At 37.7% G+C, this 24,085-nt stretch overlaps 1 protein-coding gene across 1 annotated transcript in view; it reads left to right on the top strand.

Moving 5' to 3' along the window:
* TM9SF2 (transmembrane 9 superfamily member 2) overlaps positions 1-22,825 on the top strand; it is a 57,445-nt gene extending 34,620 nt beyond the window's left edge. Inside the window, exons 10-17 of the mRNA XM_065895903.1 lie at positions 2,264-2,396; positions 4,696-4,815; positions 7,581-7,638; positions 10,911-11,070; positions 12,837-12,988; positions 14,464-14,575; positions 18,064-18,235; positions 22,136-22,825. Coding sequence (XP_065751975.1) covers positions 2,264-2,396; positions 4,696-4,815; positions 7,581-7,638; positions 10,911-11,070; positions 12,837-12,988; positions 14,464-14,575; positions 18,064-18,235; positions 22,136-22,203 — 975 coding nt within the window. The 3' untranslated portion in view covers positions 22,204-22,825. The remainder of the gene's footprint in view (positions 1-2,263; positions 2,397-4,695; positions 4,816-7,580; positions 7,639-10,910; positions 11,071-12,836; positions 12,989-14,463; positions 14,576-18,063; positions 18,236-22,135) is intronic.
* The last annotated feature ends 1,260 nt before the right edge of the window (positions 22,826-24,085 follow it).

Raw genomic sequence — 24,085 nt, forward strand, 5'->3', positions numbered from 1 at the left:
TGATTCTCAGCAGAATCGAGTAGAAATACTCTGAAGGAAAGTCTCTCAAATTTGGATTTGCAAGATTCCCCCCATTTAAGGTCAATAAAGTATGATCTATTAATCAGAACTGCACAAAAATTTACAATAAACAACAAATTTACACCAGGTCCCAAAGATTTCAGACATTAAGATTATTAATGACAGAGTATAAGATATATGAAAAAGTAACAGCTATGATTTTCCAGCACAGATGAAAGATAAGAATCCATAGATAAAGGATACACAATATATCCAAGGAATAAATAAAATGAAATCCACACCTAGATCAACTGGCCAAAACCACAGAACACCATAGAAAAGAGATCTTAGAATCAGCCACAGGGGAAAAAGAGTGAACATCTGCAAAGGAAAAACAATTAAATTGGCCATGGAAGCTCAAAACATAATATTTTTAAATTGGTAGTGAAAGAAATTAACTATTTACATAGAATCATGTACTCAGAGATGCTCTCTTTCAAAAATGAAGGTGAAATACCTTTTTCAGACTAACAAAACCAGTTGACCACAAACACATCTTCACTTGAAGGAATGTCTGTAGAAATACTTTAGCAGTGAATCAGTCTGTCAGACCTGAAGGAATTACTATAGAAATACTTTAGTAGAAAATAAATAAATAACAATCCTAAAGAGAGATTTAGGAGGATTGGTGAAGAAATTCCAAGTAAATATTTTCTATATATAATAATAATGAGTCTAAATTTGGAGGTTAACAAAAGTGTATCAACAAAGAAAAAATAGATTTGATGAATAGTTTCGGATAAGGGGGGTGGCCATCTAGAAAAAAAATAAGGTAGATTCCAACTTTATTGCTTATATTGAAATGATTAATGATCTAAATGAAAATGTGAAACTATAAAATACTAGAATGTTAGTTTTTAAATCTTGTCTACTGCTCACAAAGATAGAAATTTGAGTGGGAATTTGGGGGAGGGATACAGATGTACCCTGGATGAAATGTTAAGTGAGGAGGCTGAAAAAATACCAGGGACCAAATTTTGAAGGACTTCTAAGCTGTGCATTCTGAAGGTCATTGAGAAGCTGTTGAAGAATATTAAACAGCAGTGACATGGCCAGATTCATGTTTCAGGAAAATCACTTTGAACATTATGTGGAGAATCGTTTGGAGCCGGGCAATATTGGAGGCACAGAGACCAGTCAAGAGACTGTTAGAGAGTTCCCAGAGATGGGGGATGGTGGCAGGGAAGAAGTAGGGAAGTGGGCAGATAGATACAGAGGGTGTTCAGGAGGTGGGATGGAATGCTGATCGACCAGTTGACTGTGGAGAGGGTGGAAGAGGGAGAGAAGCCAGTGAATGACCCCACATTTCTGGTCTGAACCACCTGATTAGTTAAAAGGATCTTTCTGGTTCTGTATGGAGAATCAACTGAATGGAGACAAGGGCAGAAACAGAGACTAGTTTAATGAATTCCGTGAGAGCCAGGTGAGAAGGGATGGTTTGAACCAGGGGCTAGTGGTGGATCCTGTGGATATATTTTAGAGCTAGAACTGTAAGAATTGTTAAAGGATTGTATGTGAAGCATGAAAAAAGTAAAAGGAGGCATCAAGGATGGCTCTAAGGTTTTGGGGATTGAGCAGCTGGAAGGATAGAGCTTTTATCTACTGAGGGAGAGTGCAGGTAGAGCAGGTAGAGGCGGGGAGAGAGAATCAGTTCCACTGTGGATAATTCTGTTCAAGGTGTCCATTAAACAGCCCAGTGGAGCTGTTGATTAGGCAGGTGTGTATGTGTGTCTGGAGACAGGGGAGAAGTTTGGGCTGGTGACACAAGCTTATTAATATTTTCACAGCCGAGCCTACTATACAAGCAAAGTAGTTATGAGACCTAATACCATTTGCTTGTTTTGGAGATTAGTAAGTGTAGGTTAAGAAGACTATAGAGTATGACTTAAAATCGCCATCAAATTGGATCATAAAGCTTGACTTATTAGACTAGAACTAGGTATCACATTATCTTTGTATTACTTTTTAAAGTTTCTCAGTAACTATATTTTTAGACCTTAACACACAACATTCCTTTCAAAATAATTCAGGAAAGCTATGTAAAGCTCCATGAGTCAAGCTTTATACTTCAAAACTGAAATAAATATTAACATTTGTAAGATATTTTTTTAAATTTCCATATCCACATATTCAACAGTGAACAAACTGTCTAGTTTTCTTGGTGATACCACATGGCACTTAAATGATTTTATTCCCTTTTTAGGAGGATGCCCAGGAAGAATTTGGCTGGAAGCTAGTTCACGGTGATATATTCCGTCCTCCAAGAAAAGGAATGCTGCTGTCAGTCTTCCTGGGATCAGGGACACAGATTTTAATTATGACTTTCGTGACTCTATGTAAGTGTTAAGTGAAAATTACAAAGTAGAAATTTCTTTCTCTAAATAATTATTTGAAATCCAGTTTTCCTAAGTTGTAGCCAGGCTAGGTTGTTTCTGAGAGTCCTCTTGGTTCTCAGAATCTGTGTGCTTTGGCCATAAGTGACCTGGGGCAAGGTTAGCTGTGCCAGAAGTTGACTCTTCATGTCTCCCTCACAGCTGCATAGAGACCAGGACTTGGTTGTGGGAGCACTGGAGCTGCAGATGACTAGATCCTCAAAGACCATCTGGGTCTGAGTCTGGGCAGCCTGGCAGCAGGGTCACACAGGTTGACTATCCTGTCCCACCAGAGCATAAGGTTTCTTGGCTTCCACTGAGAGAGAAAGGAGAAGGGGATGGGACAGGAAGCTCTTTGTAGACCTTTCCATCTTGGCAGGATTTAGGAAGCAAGACCTCTTTCTTTCTCTAGCAGTGTTCAGGAAAGATCTTCCTACACAAAAAGTCTCTCTTCCTTGTGCCACCTGAAAATCTTCAGAAATTTTATTAAGGTTTTGTCAATTAGGACAATCTTTTTCTTCTCTTTTTTTAAAAATAGAAATCCCTTAGAGGTATTCATCAGCTGCAGGAGTGGCTCTGAGACTATTCTCTGGAAATATATTAATGCCATGGTCTTTCAGTTTTCCTAGTTACAAGAGAAAAAACTGTTTATGAGAAGAATTTTCTGAATTACGCATTTGTTTCCCCATATTTCCTTTATTGTTGCGTGCTACTGATGAACAGTAACACGTGAATGTTACTAGAAGAATTCAGAAACCACTGACTTTTCAATAATTTTTTTAGCAAACATTTGTTCTTACGTTTGATTGCATATTAAATACCTAGTACTATAATCATTTTCTACTAGTAAAATTGTTCTAAGTTTTTATGATGCAATTAACCACATAAATGTTTGGGAAGAGAATTATCAATGCCAGATGTCTGGCACCTGAATAAGTTTGGGGTTTACTGATTTGCACCTTTCGGCTCATTTTGAAGACTAACTAGAACATATTTATCTACTAACAACTTAGATAAGGAGATGCTGGTGTGATGGGTGAGGCTAGCATTTGTCAGTATGTTACACTGAAGAGGGTATGTTGGGGAAACGAGTCATGAAGGAGGTTTGGACACAGGCGACTGCACAGAATCCCCAGAGCGCTGAGGTGGCGTTAGAGCAGAATGGATGCTTGAGGGTGAAATTCTGCTTCAAAATTTTATTGAGAGCTGCCTTCTGCCCCTCTCCTATCTTTGTTGGGGTCAGCTAGAAAGTGAACTTGTAAGGAAGGAACGTTTCAGAGAGCCTAGGTTAGAAAGTGATAGGGATTGTTTCCCTTTACTGCTCGAATATGGACTGTTTTGCTTCAGAACAATCCATTTCTCAGGCCTGGGAGGAACTGGGGGTGGGGGGTGCACCTTAGCTGAAATTCCAGTAGACTGTCTAAAGTTACCCTGTCTGGTTTCCTGTCATCGATTGTGAGTTTCTCCTCTTCAGTTGGTGCTGATCAGTGGGTGTGCAATGGTGTGTGCTTGGCTGTGTGCACCCAGGGGAAACACTGGAAACTTTGGTGCTCCTGGGATTAGAAAGCCACCTGCATCTGTTCTTGGATTTCTTTCTGAGAAAACCATAACTTCTGACTTGCAGTTTAAAGCTAGGAATTGCTATAAATATAAGATAGTGCTTCTTTTCTTATTAGTTGGGAGGGTTATATAGGGAAGAACAAATAAAACAAATTAGCTGAATAAGGGTAGGAACCAGAATTTCCCAAGTCATTGACCAAGCCCTTCAGTAACTTGTGCTCACAAAACAAATAGTACTATGAAATCTTTTTTCCCCTGTTTTGTTCTTTGATTAGATTCTGTCTTATCTCTTTATGTTTTAATGTTACAAGGTTTTTTTCACCCCAGAGGACTCAGTATTGTTTTTAAAAGGAACAAAAAGTGAGAATATTTTATAGTGGGAATATTTTTTATTGATGTTAATTTTAAAAGCTGTGCTTGAATCTCAGAAGAGCTGAAAGCACTCATGAGCATCCAGTGAGCCTCCGCTGATAACAGGAAAGGTGGGGTCTTATGGACCCTGACAGGAGACTTCCAAATTGGAGCTTGCGTTATGTGTGAGCCTATAGATACAGTGCCTTAAATATTACTAAGTTTCAGTGTGGTTGCCTGGTAAGAGAGCATATTTTCATGAAGTTGTATTTAGTTTATTGTTTAAAAAATGAGAGGGGTCTTCTGTCACTTCAAAGGAAACCATAATAAAATTCATAACTTTATTTTTTAGTTTTTGCTTGCCTGGGATTTTTGTCACCTGCCAACAGAGGAGCACTGATGACTTGTGCTGTGGTCTTATGGGTGCTGCTGGGCACTCCTGCAGGCTATGTCGCTGCCAGATTCTATAAGTGTAAGTACAAGCCGCCCCGCTGGGCGTTCAGCTCAGGAGTCTAACCTGCTGCGTTAGTTGTCTGAGCCTTTGTGCCTGGCAGTTGATGCTCTTTAAACAGTATGTGCTAGAGGTGTGTATCCTTATTTAATGAAGCTTATGAAGTGGATGACTGTCCGGAGGTTTGCTCGTTCAGACATGCTTAAACAGTGGGTTAAACAGATTTGGGTGCTACTTATCCATCATCCCGTCTCTCCTTCTTAAGTTTTGACATCACAGGTTTGGCTGAACAACTTAGATTTGCTACATTCACAGAAACATATTTAGACTAATAAAGGAAAAACTATATGAGTATCACTGATTTATTCATTAAAACAAGTAGTACAGGGCTTCCCTGGTGGTGTAGTGATTAAGAATCCGCCTGGTGGTGCAGTGGTTAAGAATCCGCCTGCCAGTGCAGGGGATACAGGTTCGAGCCCTGGTCCGAGAAGATCCCACATGCCACGGAGCGGCTAAGCCCGTGCGCCACAACTTACTCACCCTGCGCGCCTGGAGCCCGTGCTCTGCAACAAGAGAAGCCACTGCAGAGAGAAGCCCGCTCACCGCAAGTAGAGGAAGCCCACGCACAGCAATGAAGACCCAGTGCAGCCAAAAATAAATAAATTAAATAAATAAATTAAAAAAAAACAAGTAGTGTATACAGGAATACCTTATATGAGAGAGGTCGTACTTACATCAATTTAATGTTTATAAAAGTGAACTGTACTTAAAGTAAATTAAGATCTCACTGTTTTAAAGAGCCCTGAAGTAAGTTACTTTTGTAGCATGATTTGCTGCATTCTCTTGTATTCTTGCTTTCCAGAAGTAAAATAAAGTTCAGTGAAAAAAAGGATCAGAGCCACAGAGTAAGAATGGGGATATGATTAGATGACTTAGAAAGCAACTTTGCTGGGGTCAGTAAATGCCAGAGTTTGCCCTGCTTAGGAATCCTGTAGTCACGTTGAGACGGTCCCATAGGTAATCTGTGAATTTAAATGCCAGGGAGATGCTGACGCAGGGCTAGGGTTGCCCAAGGCCTTCTGATAGGAATAAGGTTTAGGGAATAACCCTAAAACACAGTAGGGTTACATAGGTGACCTTAATGTGTGGTTGGCTAGAGTCAACCCCAAATAGAAATATTAGACTTTGCTAGATGCATAGAGTATGTGAAGTTCTATATACATGTATGTGTGTGTGAGTGTGTTTAATTTCTGTGAATTTTGTCAGAGTTCTTTTATTCTTTCTTTTCTAACAGACGTAGGATTAGGGTGGTCAGATGTATTTTAACACATATGAGGTACGGTTGGACCCCTGCCTGCTCCCCCTTTCTCACTGTTTCTGTGCACTGGGTTTCTTTGAGTTCCTCAGTCAGCCTGTGCACCTGCCTTCATACATGCTGTTCCCTCTACTTGAGTTCTGATCCGTACTCGCTGCCTGACGGACACACCTCCCCTTCATCTTCTCTCTGTCCTTCATTTCTCCTAGCTGCAGATTAAGTAGCATATTAATCAGGCAGAACATTCTGAGACACACTGTCATGTGGCCCTAGTCAAAAAATGCTTCATTTTTTATAGACGCATTTTTAATGTTTCAAAAAATATATTAGGATTTTGAGTAGAGTTGTATTAAACCCAAAATTCATAATTTCACAGTAGCCTATCAGTAATGCTATGAATTCAAACCATATATATATAATTTGTTGTTTTCTTTTAGGAAAAGAGGTACTTAAAATTGCTTAGAAATTGTTAAAACTTTTTTTAAAAATCAAAGCGGTTTTCAGATCTCAGCCAGTTTTATCTCCAACTTTTAAACTAGGAGCAGAGGAGTATTTTCTTTTTTTTTTTTTTACTCTAGAAACTTAAGTTTTGTTTTTGTTTTGCGGTACGCAGGCCTCTCACCATTGTGGCCTCTCCCGTTGCGGAGCACAGGCTCCAGATGCGCAGGCTCAGTGGCCATGGCTCAAGGGCCGAGCCGCTCCACGGCATGTGGGATCCTCCCGGACCGGGGCACGAACCCGCGTCCCCCGCATCAGCAGGCGGACTCCCAACCACTGCGCCACTGGGGAAGCCCTAGACTTAAGTTTTTAATTGTTTTTTTTAAAGTGGGAGAAAAAAAATAGAGAGGGGCAAAGGAGAGTAAAAAGTTTGTAAGTAAATTTGTTCTGTCAAGTGGCCGTAACGCTTCTACTCTTCTTGGTCACCTGATCCTACACACTGATCTCCCCACCGCCACCCACGGCCTACCTGAAACTACAGTGCTGGAGGCATCCTGGAGACTCAGACCTACTATGGACATTGAAGTGTGTTGCATGTCAGGCTTGAGGGTTCCTAGTTTTATAACAAATTCTGAAACTGACCTCAAGATAAACGAGAATCTGCAGTGCACCCTTTTTCCATCTAGTCCCATTAATTAAAACTGGGTTAGAATTTAAGGGTTTGTTTTGTTTTGAAGTTAAAAGAAAAGATTAGAAAAGGAAAACTGGTTTGGATGACTTTCCTTTGACACTAGATTTATTTTATGCTGAAACAATCTTTAGAGCGGGACTTATCCAGGGCAGTCCTGTGATGTGCATCTCTGATTTGGATCATTTGATTAGGGAGTATTAGGACATTTGCTAGTGTCATTTTCTACGAATAGGCTCCCAGTGCTGTCTGTTAATTTGTCCGATACCAGACCTGAGGTATGGATATTTGGTTTGCTTTGAAGAAAAGTCTTTACGTTAATGCCACTTTTGTTTTGTTCTGCAGCCTTTGGAGGTGAGAAGTGGAAAACAAACGTTTTATTAACATCATTTCTTTGTCCTGGGTAAGTGAATTTTTCAATAATAACTTGCTTGACATAGTTATATTTTAGTTCCCAGAATTTCTGGCCTGTAAGTCTAATCTTTTCTGTCTCTATGTACCCCAGAAAATGAATTTAATTTTTAAATAGTGAATATTTAATAAACATTTGCAGAATGGCAACTGCATGTCTTATCTGGAAAGGGTACCTTTAGACATGAGAAATTTTATATTCCTTTTCTTAAAAGTCTGTTTCTTAGTCTGGCATATTGTCATGTAAGGCTGCGTATAAAGTTTTTGACCTAATCACAGAAATGAATCCTCACCTGAAGATCGTTCAGGCAGGCATACATTTTCGGATTTTTATCATGAGTATAGCTACTTTTAAGCGTATTCCATTAATTAGATTAGAGTAACATATACCAAAAATGACAAAAACAACCACCAACATAAAAAAACAGAACATCTGTGGTGCTTTGGAAGGTAGTTTCTGATATCAAATATCTGATGTGTTTCTGGTCCTAGAAATACAACCCAGTTTATCCCCCGCTCACAGATTAATGGAGGGCAAGAACTGGCCTCTGAATAATCAGCAGCAATAAAGTAGGCCAAGGGTTAAATCTTGAAGCCAGGACTGTTCCATTTGCAGGCCAGAAATGAAAGAATCGCTGGCATTTTTAGACATGATTGGGTTAAATAGTCTCAGATTTTCACCTCCATTGAAGATTCACATGCCTCTCAGCCATTCATGTTCTATTCAAATTTTTATGCTTTCCTCAAGCCATATCCTTTGTCTTCTTTCCCTCTGCTGTCAGTTGAAGAAGTGCCCCTCCTTACCAAGACTGTCAGCCACAGTTTCCTTTGGAACCTTGCCTTTCAAACATCCCCCCAGTCTCTGACATAATCCATTTCTCTCTTTCTCTGTGTTCTGGTCACGTGTTTCATCTCTTCCTACAAATATGCTTACGTTTCTCATATTCTAAAAAGAGCTTCCAGTAAGCATCTTCTAGTCTACTGTCTTTCTTTTCAACTTTCAACAAAATGCCTTGAAAAAATAGTCTATACTCCCTTACTCTGATTTTCACTTTAGTGAACTTCTGTCTAAGGTTACCAAAGATGTTCCCATTTTCAAATCTAGAAACCATTTTCCCTGTCTTTACCTCTTTACATTGTGTAACATTGGAATACCTTTTCCTTGAAACTCCTTCCTTTTTGCCTTCACAGAAGTTATCCTATGCTAGTTTTTTACATCTCTTATCAAACCTTCTCTGATTTATCATCTTCATCCCACCCTTAAAAACAGGTGTTCACCAGGGGATGATGAGGTAAGTAGAGAGAAGGAGAAGAGCCAAGAACCCAAGTCCCCAGGGCAGAGGGAATTGGTGTTCATCTAGGAAAAGAAGGATCATTTGATAATATGAAATCAATTCATAATTTTTTTTATAAATAAGCACCTGCATATAATTATTGCGGTAGGCACAGCAAAATGGCATTTGATAATATTAAAGATTGTTTCCAGATTTAAAAAGAATTTAATGGAGAGAGAAATGCTCCCTTCTATTAATAAAAATCTCATCTCTGATTCAAAACCAACATCGTTTAATGATGAAACACTAGAGACATTTTCATAAATCACTTTTAGGGCTTCAGTTATTTAAGTTCTAGTTACATTAAGACATGAAACAAAAAGAAAGGTGGAGATTATATTATTATTTATTGGTGACATAATTTGTATACAGAGAACATAAACAAATTTGAGCTATAAACTTGTAGAATTAGTAAAAGAGTTTGGCAAAATGGCTAGATCAGCCAATATTTCAAGATTATGAATACCACCAGTAGCAAGTGAAACGTCTTAATGGTAGTGGTAGTTGTGTGGGGAAAAGACTGCATTCACAGGAGTATTAGCAACAGAAAAACTTTGCAACACCTGAAGTAACTTCTCAAAATAGGGACAGTCCATATGACAAGTCTACAAAGCTTGTTAGAGATACATACAAATTCACCATGTTATCTGATGAGAAGACCAAGTATTGCAAAGGCATTTGGAGAGGTCCTGTAGCTGCCAGGATAGAGAACACAGAGGTAGACCATGTATACACAGAAGCATGCTAGACATGGCATCACAAACCAGAGGAACAATGTAAAATGATGCTGGGACAATTGTCCACATGAAGGGAGAAAAATTCTCTTCTTACCTCACACACATGAAATCAGTTCCAGGTGGATTAAAACCTAAATGTAACGGGTGTAACAATTAGACAAAAATTTAGAAGAGTATTTTTGCGAGCCCGGGTTAGGAAAGGCTTTCTTAAGTTACACAAAAGATAAAGGAAAAAATTGATCACTTTGATAACATTAAAAACTGTGTGTGTGGCGGGGGGGTGGTGGTATACAGAAGTGATTATAGTATTATTACAGCCATGTTTTAAAAATGTACTCATAGGGCTTCCCTGGTGGCGCAGTGGTTGAGAGTCCGCCTGCTGATGCAGGGGACACGGGTTCGTGCCCTGGTCTGGGAAGATCCCACATGCCACGGAGCGGCTGGGCCCGTGAGCCATGGCCGCTGAGCCTGCGCGTCTGGAGTCTGTGCTCCGCAACGGGAGAGGCCACAACAGTGAGGCCCATGTACCGCAAAAAAAAAAAAAAAAAAATGTACTCATAGAAGAATGACTGAAAGGGACGAAGTACACATATGTTTGGGTTATTAAAAGTCATAAACTAGGAGAAAGGTATTTAACAAGGAGTTAGTTGCTGGAGTATATAAATAACTCACATATGTGACTTTGCAAAAGCCCTGCGACCCAAATGAAAAATGAGCAGTGGGGCTTCCCCGGTGGTGCAGTGGTTGGGGGTCCGCCTGCCGGCGCGGGGGACGTGGGTTCGTGCCCCGGTCTGGGAGGATCCCACGTGCCGCGGAGCGGCTGGGCCCGTGAGCCGTGGCCGCTGAGCCTGCTCTTCCGGAGCCTAGAAAGCCAACAAACACAAGGATGCTCAGCTGCAGTTGTCAATAGGAAATGCATATTGAAACAACAAAGTTAACAATCCCAAGCATGATGAAAATATGGAAAGAGATAAATTTCGTAAGCTGCTGGTAGGAGTTTAAGTCAGGCAAAACCAATCTGAAGAGCAACTCGGCAGTTTCTACTAAAGTTTTAAATTCACATACCCTGTGGCTCAGCAGTTCCACTTTCTTTGTGTATAACACAGAAATCATGATATTAACTACATGTGATTGCTACTATATCATTTTGCTTCCACCTCAGGTTTTACCCAACAACCTATTGTGTCTTTCAGGATTGTGTTTGCTGACTTCTTTATAATGAATCTGATTCTCTGGGGAGAAGGATCTTCAGCATCTATTCCTTTTGGGACATTGGTTGCCATATTGGCTCTTTGGTTCTGCATATCTGTGCCTCTAACATTTATTGGTGCATACTTTGGTTTTAAGAAGAATGTAAGTTTATAGGTGTTAACTTACTCAAATGAATCTCAAGTGTGGAAGTTAGCATATGCCACCTTAAAAGACATAGGTATCTAAAAGATACAGACTAGTCCTGTGGGATCTGGATTTCATAGAAAATTGATGACTTCCTAGTTTGACTGCAGTCATTCTTAAAATAGTACTCAGAAGAGTGTGGTAGAGAGAGGTTATGGATATAAACTTAGATTTCAAAGTTTTGTAAGTAAATGGAAATGGAAACTAAAATGGATTAATAGGAAATGAAATACTAATTTAAACTAATGAAAAATTTGAATGTGTTACATTAAAAATAAATTATTACTTTTTTTTAACCTAAAAAGTACATGCATTTTTTCTTAGCCATAAGTGTTTCTAATCTATATTACTTAACTAAGTAAACTGGGTAAAACTGAATATGGGTTAGGAAGTGAAGCTGTAAGAAAAGTGACTATACAGTAAGAGTAGCAATTTTTTTAATATGTAGCTTTGGAATAAATTTTATATGCTTACCTGCTAATATTTGATTTTAAGAAATATTATAATCAAGTCTCAGTCCCTCCCTCCAGTCTTTCGGTCTCCACCTCTGCTGCCCCCTTTCTACCCTCACGCTAAGAGGAAAATGAGAATTCTTCAGTGTCCTCCTCTAACTCCACTTCACTATCTTTGCTCTCCCCTGAAGTATCTCCACAAGGTTAAGAGAAATTACGTAGTGTAGTACACTTTGTGAGGGGACCTGGAAAAACCTTGGAAGAAACTTATCTACTTTGACTTTTAAGAGACTTCAGAGTCTCCACTGCACCTACCATGCCAGGCTACTAAAAGATTTTTCAGTTCTTTGGCATTTTGTTTAATTCATGACTTAAAATCTATATAGCATAAGTAGTAAACTGATATGGTTTGAATTTTTTTTAATTAAATAGATTAAATAAGTACTTAAAATTCTAAAAATATAAAAATTGAACGATTTAGTGGGTCTCTGCCTATATACACATGTACCTACATGTAAAATAATCTAGTCCACAGGAGTATAATCTCAATGAGAATATCAAGTTTTAAATTTTGATATGTCATCACAAAAACTATAGAAGTATGTTTTTGAACTTTTTTGCAAGGAAATGAATTTCTGCATATGTACTCTTTTTTCCTCTTATGTAACTATGTTTAGGTACTTTAGGTTCCATTTGTTTTTATACTACCATGTAATGTGTTATGAAAGGGAGAATAATTGAGAACATCACCAATAACTTAGGATTATAAAGCGTCATAGAGCCATTCATTATCTTCTTCGTGTGTTTAAGTCTTAGTAAAATTGAGCAATTTTAATAAAGATGACATTGTCCATCTCCAAAAAAAATACATCGACCACAGTTTCAGAACCAGCTGATTTCTTACAGCAAGTATGTAATTAAAAGGAAAAACTTAACTCTACCTTTTTATTAAGTACTATTTTCTGAGTACTATATTATCTTCTTCTGTGTTTCTCTTACTTTGTCTAAAGCCATTAGTCATTGGATCACTGCTGGAAACAGTGGTGGCTTGTTCCAGAAGACAGACTGAATTTTGTACCTGATGGTATCTGGTTTGTTGCTTCTAAATACAAATGTCACCTGGATGACTCAGGTAGACTGTATCGCCATTCATGTCAGCATGGAAGCTGAGAAAAAGCAGGCAAATAATCTACTACAGAGAAGAATTTTTTCCTTTCTGTACTAGATTATAGATATATAATTATGAATCCTTTCTTTTGTTTTTTTCTGAAGGCCATTGAACACCCAGTTCGAACCAATCAGATTCCACGTCAAATTCCTGAGCAGTCCTTCTATACAAAGCCGTTACCTGGTATTATCATGGGAGGGATTTTGCCCTTTGGATGCATCTTTATACAGCTTTTCTTCATTCTGAATAGTATTTGGTAAGCTAAGGACTAAGTCAAGTCCTCTTATTCCCATTCCCATTATATGTAGTACTAGCTTTCTCTTTTTGTTTATATGGATTACTATTTATACCTTATAAATGTAAGCTATTCTCCAATTATCAGAAATCTTAAGAGACAAAAGGTTATCTTTTCAGTGTGAGAAAGAATAATTGTGATAAGTTATTATTAATCAAGTGCTTATTATTTCTTACTTAATTCTCAGACCTCTGTAAAGTGGGTATTATCCCATTTTACAGAGGTGAAAATGAGATTTTGGAGGTTAAGTAATTTGCCTGTGTCACAGAGCTACATTTTCTATATGGCAGAAAATTAACCTAAATCTCTCCAAATCTGTGCTCTTTAATAAGTCATCTGTAGTGCTTCAGAGGAGATGCTCTGAGCTCTTGATAGAGGGTATTCAAGTCAGCATTGGAGGAAGGGTTGAGCTAGACAACTCTCAAAGTCGTTTCTTGGGCATTCCCTGGTGGTCTAGTGGTTAGGACTCTGCACTTTCACTGCTGAGGGCCTGGGGAACTAAGATCCCACAAGCCGCATGGTACAGCCAAAGGGGGGAAAAAATCACAAAGTCGTTTCTTATCCCAAGGTCCCTTCATTCTCTGATTTCTTGTTCGAATGGAAAAGCACATAGTGGCAATTTCGAGCCTCACTGTTAGGGTGTGTACATTGCAGTATATCATGATCCTTATTTGATCACATTGACATATGTTACAGAAAGTACCGAGGTTCCAGGTAGCATTGTCAGAACTAGATTGGAGCTTTTTAGTGATTAGAACTTGTCTTTCATTCCTGACCGTTAGTGTTTTTTCCAAATTCAACTGATTTTTATCGTATATGATAAGAAACAATATGTACCAAATGTAACCTTTTCTTAGTTTGGCTCTGTCTTCACATTAATTTTTTTATCAAATTTGTCTGACTCACCAGTAGACAGATGGGCTAAGTGTATTTGAATAAATAAGAGTTTTAGGTTCTCCCTGAACAGGAAGGCAGAGTCCAGTAGCACTGCTGCATCCTTCCTCCCCTTGCCCCGCCCCCGCCCCATCACTGTCTAAATCTATGAGAGGGCTTCCCTGGTGGCGCAGTGGTTGAGAGTTCGCCTGCCGATGCAGGGAACACGGGTTCGTGCCCCGGTCCGGGAAGATCCCATATGCCGCGCAGCGGCTGGGCCCGTGAGCCATGGCCACTGAGCCTGTGCGTCCGGAGTCTGTGCTCCGCAGTGGGAGAGGCCACAACAGTGAGAGGCCTGTGCTCTGCAACAGGAGAGGCCACAACAGTGAGAGGCCCGCATACCGCAAAAAAAAAAAAAAAAAAAAATCTATGAGAATTTGTCTTTGATTAGTTGGGAGAAAAAGCAAACATTTTCAGTTCAAGAAAAATGAGAAGAAGATTGTGTCATTTACTGTGTCAAAGAGAAAATATTTATAGCTTCATCTTGACATGTTTGATTATAGGTCACACCAGATGTATTACATGTTTGGCTTCCTGTTCCTGGTGTTTATCATTTTGGTTATTACCTGTTCTGAAGCAACTATACTTCTTTGCTATTTCCACCTATGTGCAGAGGTATGTATTAGCAATATTCAGTTACGTTAACTTGTGGACAGTATTTATAATTTTGGCGTAAGGCCACTTTGAATACTATTACAGTAAGACCCCTACATACGAACGAATTCTGTTCCAAGAGCACATTCGTAAGTCCAGTTTGTTCATAAGTCCAACAAAGTTAGCCTAGGTACCCAACTAACACAGTCAGCTATATAGTACTGTACTGTAATAGGTTTATAATACTTTTCACACAAATAATACATGAAAAACAAACAGAATAAATAAATCATTTTTAATCTTACAGTACAGCACCTAGAAAAGTACATAGTCCAGTACAACAGTTGGGGTACAAGGGCTGGCATCAAGTGAACAGGCAAGGAGAGTTACTGACTGGAGGAGGGAGAGGAGCGGGGAGATGGTAGAGCTGAAGGATCGTCAGCAACAGGAGATGGAGGGCAAGCTGCAATTTCACTCACGCCTGACGCTGATGGCACAGGTGCTGGTTCCTTGCTGGAACCAGGTGCACATTCGCATCTTTGAAAGTTCTCAACTTGAAGGTTCATATGTAGGGGACTTAACTGTAATTGAAGTGATTTCTGTAAATATGTGTTATTAAGGTAGAAATTGATGTGTATTCCTAAATTGAATGTAGCCTTCTTTAAGATTGAATTGAGATAGTATCCTAATTCAGTATATTTATTTATTTAGAGCTTAACTTTAAAATGTTAATTTCCTGAGAATAACACATTTTGCTGAATTTTTATTCTTTAACTGTCTGACTTTAAAATTAATATTCTTTTTTTGTGATACAGACACTGGTAGAAAAATTAGTGAAAATAAACATTTTAAGTGGAAAAATTCATTAAAACATTTCAGAGATTACATTGTTATGAGTTGTATACTTGGCAACATGGTGATGTGTGTTGGTGTCCTTAGGTGACTTTTAAAGAGTTAGATTGTGTTAAAATCATTCTTTTATAGTTGTTTTCTATACAGGAGATAAAATCTGACTTTGTTAAACTTGAGACACTTTTTTAAAAAATTGAGGTTAAGTTCACATAACATGAAATCAACCATTTTAAAGTGAACAATTCAGTGGCACTTACTACATATACAGTGTTGTGCACCCACTCTCTCTGTCTCAAAATATTTTCATCAACCCTAAATAAAATCCCATACCCATTAAGTAGTTACTTCCCGTTCTTCTCTCCCCTTCAGACCCTGGCAAGCACCTATCTGCTTCTGTCTCTGCAGACTTATCTGTTCTGGATATTTCATGTAAATGGAATCATACATTATGTGTGACTTTTGTGTCTGGCTTCCTTCACTTGGCAGAATGTTTTAAGGTTCATCACACTGTAGCATGTATCAGTGCTTCATTCCTTTTTATAGCCGAGTAATATTCCATTGCATAGATAGATGTACTCCAGTTTGTTTATTCATTCATTCATTGATGCACATTAGGTTTGTTTCCACCTTTCGGTTATTGTGAATAGTGCTGCTATGAACGTTTGTGTACAAATATTTATTTGGGTACCTGTTTCCAGTTCTTTGGGGTATATATGTTGGAGTGGTATTGCTGAGTCATACGGTTATTCTTTGTTTAACTTTTTGAGGAACCATCAGACTGTTTTTTCCACAGTGGCTGCACCATTTTACATTCCTACTAGCAATGCACAAGTGTTCCAGTTTCTCCACATCCTTGCCAATACCTGCTATTTTCTGGGTTTTTAAATTATAGCTATCCTAGAAGGTGTGAAGTGGTATCTCACTGTGGTTTTGATTTTCATTTCCCCAGTGACTAATGATGATGAGCATATTTTCTTGGGTATCTTGTTTGGTGAAATGTCTAATTCCTTTGCCCATTTGTAAGTTGGGTTGTTTATCTTTTTGTTTAATTGTTAGAGTTCTTTCTATATTCTGGATACTAGACCTTTATCAGATATATGATTTGTAAATTTTTTCTCCCATTCTGTAGGCTGTCATTTCACTTTCTTAATGATGTCTTTTGCACCAAACTTTTAATTTAGAGCGTCTGATTTATCTGCTTTTTTCTTTTGTTTCTAAGAATTCATTGCTTAAATCCAAGGTCATGAAGATTTACCCCCATGTTTTCTTCCAAGTGTATAGTTTTAGATCATTGATCCATTTTGAATTAATTTCTGTATGTGGTATTAGTTAGGGGTCCAACTTCATTCTTTTGCATATGGCTATCCAGTTTTCCCAGCACGTTTTGTTGAAGAAATTATTCTTTCCTCATTAAATGGCCTTGGCAACCTTGTTGAAAACACATTGGCCCATAGATGTGTGGGTTTATTTCTGGAGTCTCAATTCTGTTCCAGTGGTATATATGCTGTTTTTATGCCAGCACCACACTGTTTTGATTACCATCGCTTCGTATTACGTTTTGAAATTGGGAAGGGTAAGTCTTCCAACCTTGTTCTTCTTTTTGAAAATTATTTTGGCTCTTTAGGGCCCTTTGCAATTTCCTATGACTCTGAGGATTGGCTTTTTCATTTTTGCTAAGAAGGTTGTTGGAATTTTGATAGGGATCGCATTGAATCTGTAGGTTGCTTTGGAGAGTGTTGCCATCTTAACAATATTAAGTCTTCTAATCCATAAAAACAGATGGCTTTCCATTTATTTAAATCATCTTTAATTTTTTTTTAGCAGTGTTTTGTAGTTTTCAGTGTACAAGTCTTTCACCTCCTTGGTTAAATTTATTCCTAGGTATTTTTTTCTTTTGGATGCTGCTGTAAATGGAATAATTTTTTAAACTTCGTTTTCTGGATCGTTCATTGTCAGTATATGAAAACACTGATTTTCATGTTGATCTTGTACCCTGCAACTTTGCTGAGTTCATTTATTAGTTGTAGTAGTTTTCATGTGTGGATTCTTTAGGATTTTCTAATCTTGGTGTGCTTTTGAAATATATATATTTTTTACATATTCCAAAGGGTAAGATAGTGAAGTATCTTTTAGAAGATCTCTTGCTAAGCTGTAAGCAACTTTATGTAAAAGTAAGAGAAGCTGTATTTAAAAACCTACCTTATATAAATTGTAAGTAATAACTAAAAATGGGTTTCAACCAGGTTTTTTTTTTTGAGGATAATCTTCTTCCTAATATAGAGATGACTAGACTATAAGTAATACTAATTTTGAATTATGTAACTAAGCTCTTCATATATTTCTTTTCTTTTTGGGAAACATACATTTTAAAATACAGCCTAATGCTTCATTATTCATAAACTGTTTAAGATTTTTCTAAACGTTTTTAGCCAGTCTTTAAGTAGTTCCTTCAAAGGTAGAGGGTGCTTCTCAGCACCTTTAGTGAGGAGGGAAATTGGCAAAGTTCAGTGTGAGAAAGAGACTGGAACCAATAGCAAAAATTAGGTTTGGGGTGCTATTTCACTTAGCTATGTTTGCTTTATAACTTTATTCCAGTGCATGTTATCTATTAATTGGAAAGTATTTCTTGATCTTTCATTTTTTTCTTTTCTACCCAGGATTATCATTGGCAATGGCGTTCATTCCTTACCAGTGGCTTTACTGCAGTTTATTTCTTAATATATGCAATACACTACTTCTTTTCAAAACTGCAAATCACAGGAACAGCAAGTACAATTCTGTACTTTGGTTATACCATGATAATGGTTTTGATCTTCTTTCTTTTTACAGGTAAGAATTAGAACGAGTTATTTTTAGTTAATAAGTTTTTAGGCAGATTACAATTATTTTAACTTGCATCCAAATTACAAGTTCTTAGGCAAATTACAATTACATGAAATCTTGTGGCTACTTAGTGCTCCTGTATTTAGTTTTGAGCGCAGCTAAGCATAGTTTGGTCTGCCTCCCTGTGAGGTGAATATCGGTAAACCGAAGGTGAGAAAACAGAAGCTAAGGGAGAAGACTAAACGGGGTCCATTATTGTGCTGCAAGTACAGGGGCATCTCAACCAGTAGTTCTCAAGGTTTTCCCCTGTTAATCTCTTAGTGGAACAGTCGTGCTTCTGCTCATTTCAGAAATAGCATAAAAAGCTCTAACTACCTAAGTTTAGGAGTAAGTAGAAATTGAGGCAGTGAAGTCAAGATGAGATTGAGAATAAATGATATCAAGAAAAGATAATCAGAGGACATCCCTTATTCCAGAAGTTTTAAACAACAGGTTTATATCTCCACTTTAAAATCCAAGTACCTAATGGGATACAGTGTGCTTTATATTGGTATTTCTATGTGTATATCTCCTCTCTCAACCTAGGTAAGTTTTCTGTATCTCAGAGCCCTGTGGGTGCTTGGTCAGCATTTGTGGAAGGGCTACACACACAAAAAAAGATTGGGGGGACCTTTCTTTGTCATAAAAAATGTACATCTAAAATTTTATCTAAGATTGTGTTGCATGCTATGTGAAGAAATATAGGAGTCAAAAGAAAAAAACTTAAAAAAATTTTTTTTTTTTAAGTTTTTATTTTTGGCCTCACGGCATGTGGGATCTTAGTTCCCCGACCAGGGATCAAACCCGTGCCCCCTGCACTGGAAGCACGGAGTCTTAACCACTGGACCTCCAGGGAAGTCCCAAAAAAAAACTTTCTAAAAAATTAGAACTTTTCTATTTTTTACTCATCTGTTAACATTTAAGAAAATTAGGTAGAGTTTTTAAGTACCCCTGTTGCTATGTCAGTATGTAACAAGCTTTAGGCACTTACATCAATTCTGTACTGCAGGTCATTCATTGGTCAGACATAGTGGGGTAGGAGTTGGGGGGTGCATATCTTGATGCTATGTGATAAATTTAGGTCCATAGCCATAAGTCGTAATTAATAAATGTCTGTAAAACAGTAATAGCCTGTGAAACAAGGATTGCTGTTCTTGTGCATCTGTATTTGTGTCCATGCATACATATATAGAGTAATTTATTCCTTGCTACACACAAAAAATAACGATCTTGGTGAATGTCTTGTTGTTTTTCCAGGCATATGTTATAAAGATAATTTAACCATCACCTGAACTTTATTGTTCTTGATATTTAAAGTATCATATTTTTACTTACTGAGAGTAAAACAAATTTTGTAATCTAAATTCTGGAGCCACATCAAATTGAATCAACCAGTTAAGCCAGTAACTTTTAGTGTATTTCACTTTGTGGAAAAGATTCTCTACATAGGAGTGCTGCGCCCTTTCAGTGTCTTGCATTTTTCTAAAGTGGGGACATCCATATTTATTTCAGGACTCTGGACTGACACCTTTTATTTAAGTCAGTCTATTATACAAGACAAAATAATTGTTCTGTCACATAAGGAAAGATGCCACTTTTAGTATGTACACTATATCTATTCAATATTAAGAACAAAATAAAATACTAGAAGTATTTTGTTAAGAACAAAATAAACTTAACTTTCTTAGGGTTGCTAGTATGATGATAAAATGTTTTTTCTTATCTTAAAATACCTTCTATTATCTTGAAGTTCTTGCTAACCATAAGATTGTTTAAATATATTTATGTTTTCACTATTACTTTTCTGAAATTAACCCCAACCTCTTCCCAAGTCTTAATAATGACCCTTTGAATATCCAAAAGGTGTATTTGTGTGTCCTCCAAAACACACACACAGTGTGCATGACATGCACAGAGTAGGTACTCGGTACATGTATGATGTGAGAATAATAACATTCATAACTTCTATAGTAATGGCCCATGTATAGTCTCTTGACTTAGAAAATCTACTTTAATACTTTGTTTATATTACATTTAAAACAATGGTGAAAACTGTTGGAACTTTAAAGATAAAACTTCCACAAGGGGCATGTATATATCTCCTCCTGTATTCTTCTGCACCCCTACCTATTGACTATTTCTCAGGGGGTAATCTTGGAAAAAAAGCTATGCCTCAGCTTTAAAAATGGGTTAGTTTCAGGCTTCCCTGGTGGCGCAGTGGTTGAGAATCCTCCTGCCAATGCAGGGGACACGGGTTCGTGCCCCGGTCCGGGAAGATCCCACATGCCGCGGAGCGGCTGGGCCCGTGAGCCATGGCCGCTGAGCCTGAGCGTCCGGAGCCTGTGCTCCGCAATGGGAGAGGCCACAACAGTGAGAGGCCCGCGTACCGCAAAAAAAAAAAGGGTTAGTTTCACAATTTAATATATGTTCTCTTGCAAAACAGAGTCTCTGAATTTATGTTTAGTAAATCTAAGCATGGTATAGTTTAAAAGAATACTACACTTGAAGTCAGAAAAAGTGAATTTGAATTCTGGCCTTTCTTACCAGCCACAGGCCATTCAACAGTTATGTAACCCCTTGGAGCCTCATTTTTGTCACCTATCTAGCATTCAGATTTTTTGGAATCTAGAGGGATGAAAATACCTGAAAATTAAGGCATGTATTTTTTCATGAATCATCTCATTTACTGTAATAACAGTCTATGGAGATAGGGCAGATAAAATTATCCCTCTTAAATAAGATAAAGAAATGGGCTTGGAGATTCCATGTGTCTAATCCAAAGATGATACACACAGCTCATGACAGAGCTGCTCTGTCCTCCAGTACCACACCACCTCTCATTTCAGAGGGGGTGTGCCTTTGTTACTATTCTAATCATATCACTTTCAACACATTGTAAAATCTTTTTGAGTTATTTTATTAAAATTCTTTGAAAACTGATCATTCCTGCTAACTGTACTTAGAAAATATCCCCATTTAATTACTCTGTGAATCTGATATTCTGATATTTAAGCCATTCATATCATATGTTGAATTAATTAAATGGCAGTTTTCCATTTTGTGATAAGAAAATATTCTTTCTGACTTACTTAACTCTGTATGACAGACTCTAGGTCCATCCCCCTCACTACAAATAACTCAATTTCATTTCTTTTTTATGGCTGAGTAATATTCCATTGTATATATGTACCACATCTGCTTTATCCATTCATCTGTCGATGGGCATTTAGGCTGCTTCCATGTCCTGGGTATTGTAAATAGTGCTGCAATGAACACTGTGGTACATGTCTCTTTTTGAATTATGGTTTTCTCAGGGTATATGCCCAGTAGTGGTATTGCTGTGCTGGGTCGTATGGTAGTTCTGTTTTCAGTTTTTTAAGGAAGGGTGGGAGAGAGGTTCAAGAGGGAGGGGATATGGGAATATATGTATACATATAGCTGATTCACTTTGTTATACAGCAGAAACCAATGCAACATTGTAAAGCGATTATACTCCCAAAAAAGACGTGGGGAAAAAAAATGAAAATATTCTTAAATAGAAAAGTAAAATTGGCATCCTTTTCATCTTCAATTTTAGCCTTTTCCATGTAATAAGAAAAAGAATATATTACAGAAAGCTTTCAATAATCTTATAGAATAAAAAGTTTTTTTCTATCAATTTCTGTAAGAAATTTTATTTGAATTATTCTGTAGTTTATAGTTCTGTATCTTTCAAAAAAATTCACGGATCTATGGGATATTCCTGTTAAGTAATGATTTATAGTTTTGTGGCTTTTTTTAAGGAACCAGCCATTTTAAGCCTGTATTTTTGTGTAAATCATGAAGCTGCCTTCGAAAAGGGATTTATTTTTGTTTTTTCTTTTATAGGAACAATTGGCTTCTTTGCATGCTTTTGGTTTGTTACCAAAATATACAGTGTGGTGAAGGTTGACTGAAGAAGCCCTGTGTGTCCAGTTAAAACAGAAATAAATTAAATTCTTCATCAACGAAGACCTGTTGTTGTGACTATCTTGAGTTTTATCAGACTTACTGGCCTAGTAATCCTTCAGAAACAACATAATTCTAAATACAGCTCTCCTCATACACCTGTCTCCACAGAATGTATTATCAACACTAAAACATTTGTATTGTGATTTGATTAAGTATATATTCAATTGTTCTCAGTGAAGAGCAAATTTAAATATTATGTGTATTTGTAAATATAATAGCTATAAAATTTTCAGTACTTCTAGTGACAAAATAGAAGAGGCCATATTAAACAATACTGATGAAATACAGGACAGTTCATTGTAAATAGGATTTTCTAGGCTTGGTAGGTGGAAAGAATTATTTTTCTTTGAAGGAAGTAACTTTTTATCATGGTAATTTTGAAGGATAGTTCGTATGATGTGTATTGGGGGATGTGGCTTTTAAAAAAATCTTGTCTTGGTTGTAACTGTTCATATCTTCTTTTCTGTGTTGACTTCATTATTCCCATGGTATTGGCCTTTTAAACTATGTGCCTCTGAGTCTTTCAATTTATAAAATTGTTATCTTAATAAATATTGTAAAAACGTCTTCATTGCATATTCATGGAGATTCTGTAAATACAAATCCATTTACCAATGGTGTTTTTAATGATTTATACTCATATCAGATTTTACTGACTTTTGCTAATGTAATACTTTCTGAGTTTTGAGCTAAATGAAATTCCAGTCTCCTGGGCTTTGTAACAGAACTAAAAATTTTCACTATTAGGCAGTAACAGAAATTTTAATCATGCGTATCTAGCCAGATAAATTATGTAAGTATATAGTTAATATGAGCCTTACTGCATTACCATTAAGAATTTCATATTTTTTACCTGTTTTTCAAAATAGAGTATTTTTAATTTTTTTTTTAAATCAGTTTTTATGATCTGTACATTAACAATGACTAGCAATTCTTCTTCTTTATGATTACATTGTCTTAATTTGGATTTCCTAGAGTTAAGAAATAACCATTTTGCAGCATGTTGACTGGAACTGTCTCATGTACAACAGTAAACTAAGCAGGTGGGGCTGAGTTAGCCGCACTGTGGAGAGTTCCCTGTTTCCTGCTTCCGCAGTGCTCGGGTGGAAGGAGCTGGGGACTCAGAATCTGTCCTGTGGTTCTGCCGCTGAGCCAGGGCCCTGCCACAGGGTCACCTCTCAGTGGCCATCACCACCATGACTCCTCTGCCCTGGATGATGTGGCTTTGGAGAACTAGCCGACTCCTTGAGGAGGGACATGTTGAGAAACTGTTGAAGCTGCAGAACTGAGGTCACAGAACCTTCTTTCAGGACATCAAGAAAGCAGATGGTAAGGACTGGGGACACCTGAGTGCCGTGGGAAAGTGTGGATCAGTTACACTTCCAGTAAATTGCATGTCAGTAATTGCACAAACTAGCTGCCATCAAAAATGACTCTCCCCCTCCCCCATTCATATGACTTCCTTGAGACCCATTACATGAATTTATCAGAGAACTGGGCAGTCAGCCTGTGCAGGATGGGGACCCAGAAATCTGGTGTTTTTGACAAACACACCCTGGGAGGCAGTGACAACTGGAGCTGAGGTTCAGGCTGGCTTCCCTAGAGCTATGGGAGTGGCTTTGGACCATCACCAATGCAGTGTTGCATCATTGGGTTACCTTTGACCGTTCTAGAGGGAGTGCACCCACCCTTGTAAACCTGCCGTGTGTGTCCCTTCCAATATAAAGCCTTTGACTAAAGTATTCCTTTTCCGTCCTCAGAATTCATAATAATATTTTCAGTACTGATGTTGATGTTTGACAGTTCTATTATTGTCTTAAATATTAC

Source organism: Phocoena phocoena, chromosome 18 (genome assembly GCF_963924675.1).
Source record: "Phocoena phocoena chromosome 18, mPhoPho1.1, whole genome shotgun sequence".
Classification (NCBI taxonomy): domain Eukaryota; kingdom Metazoa; phylum Chordata; class Mammalia; order Artiodactyla; family Phocoenidae; genus Phocoena; species Phocoena phocoena.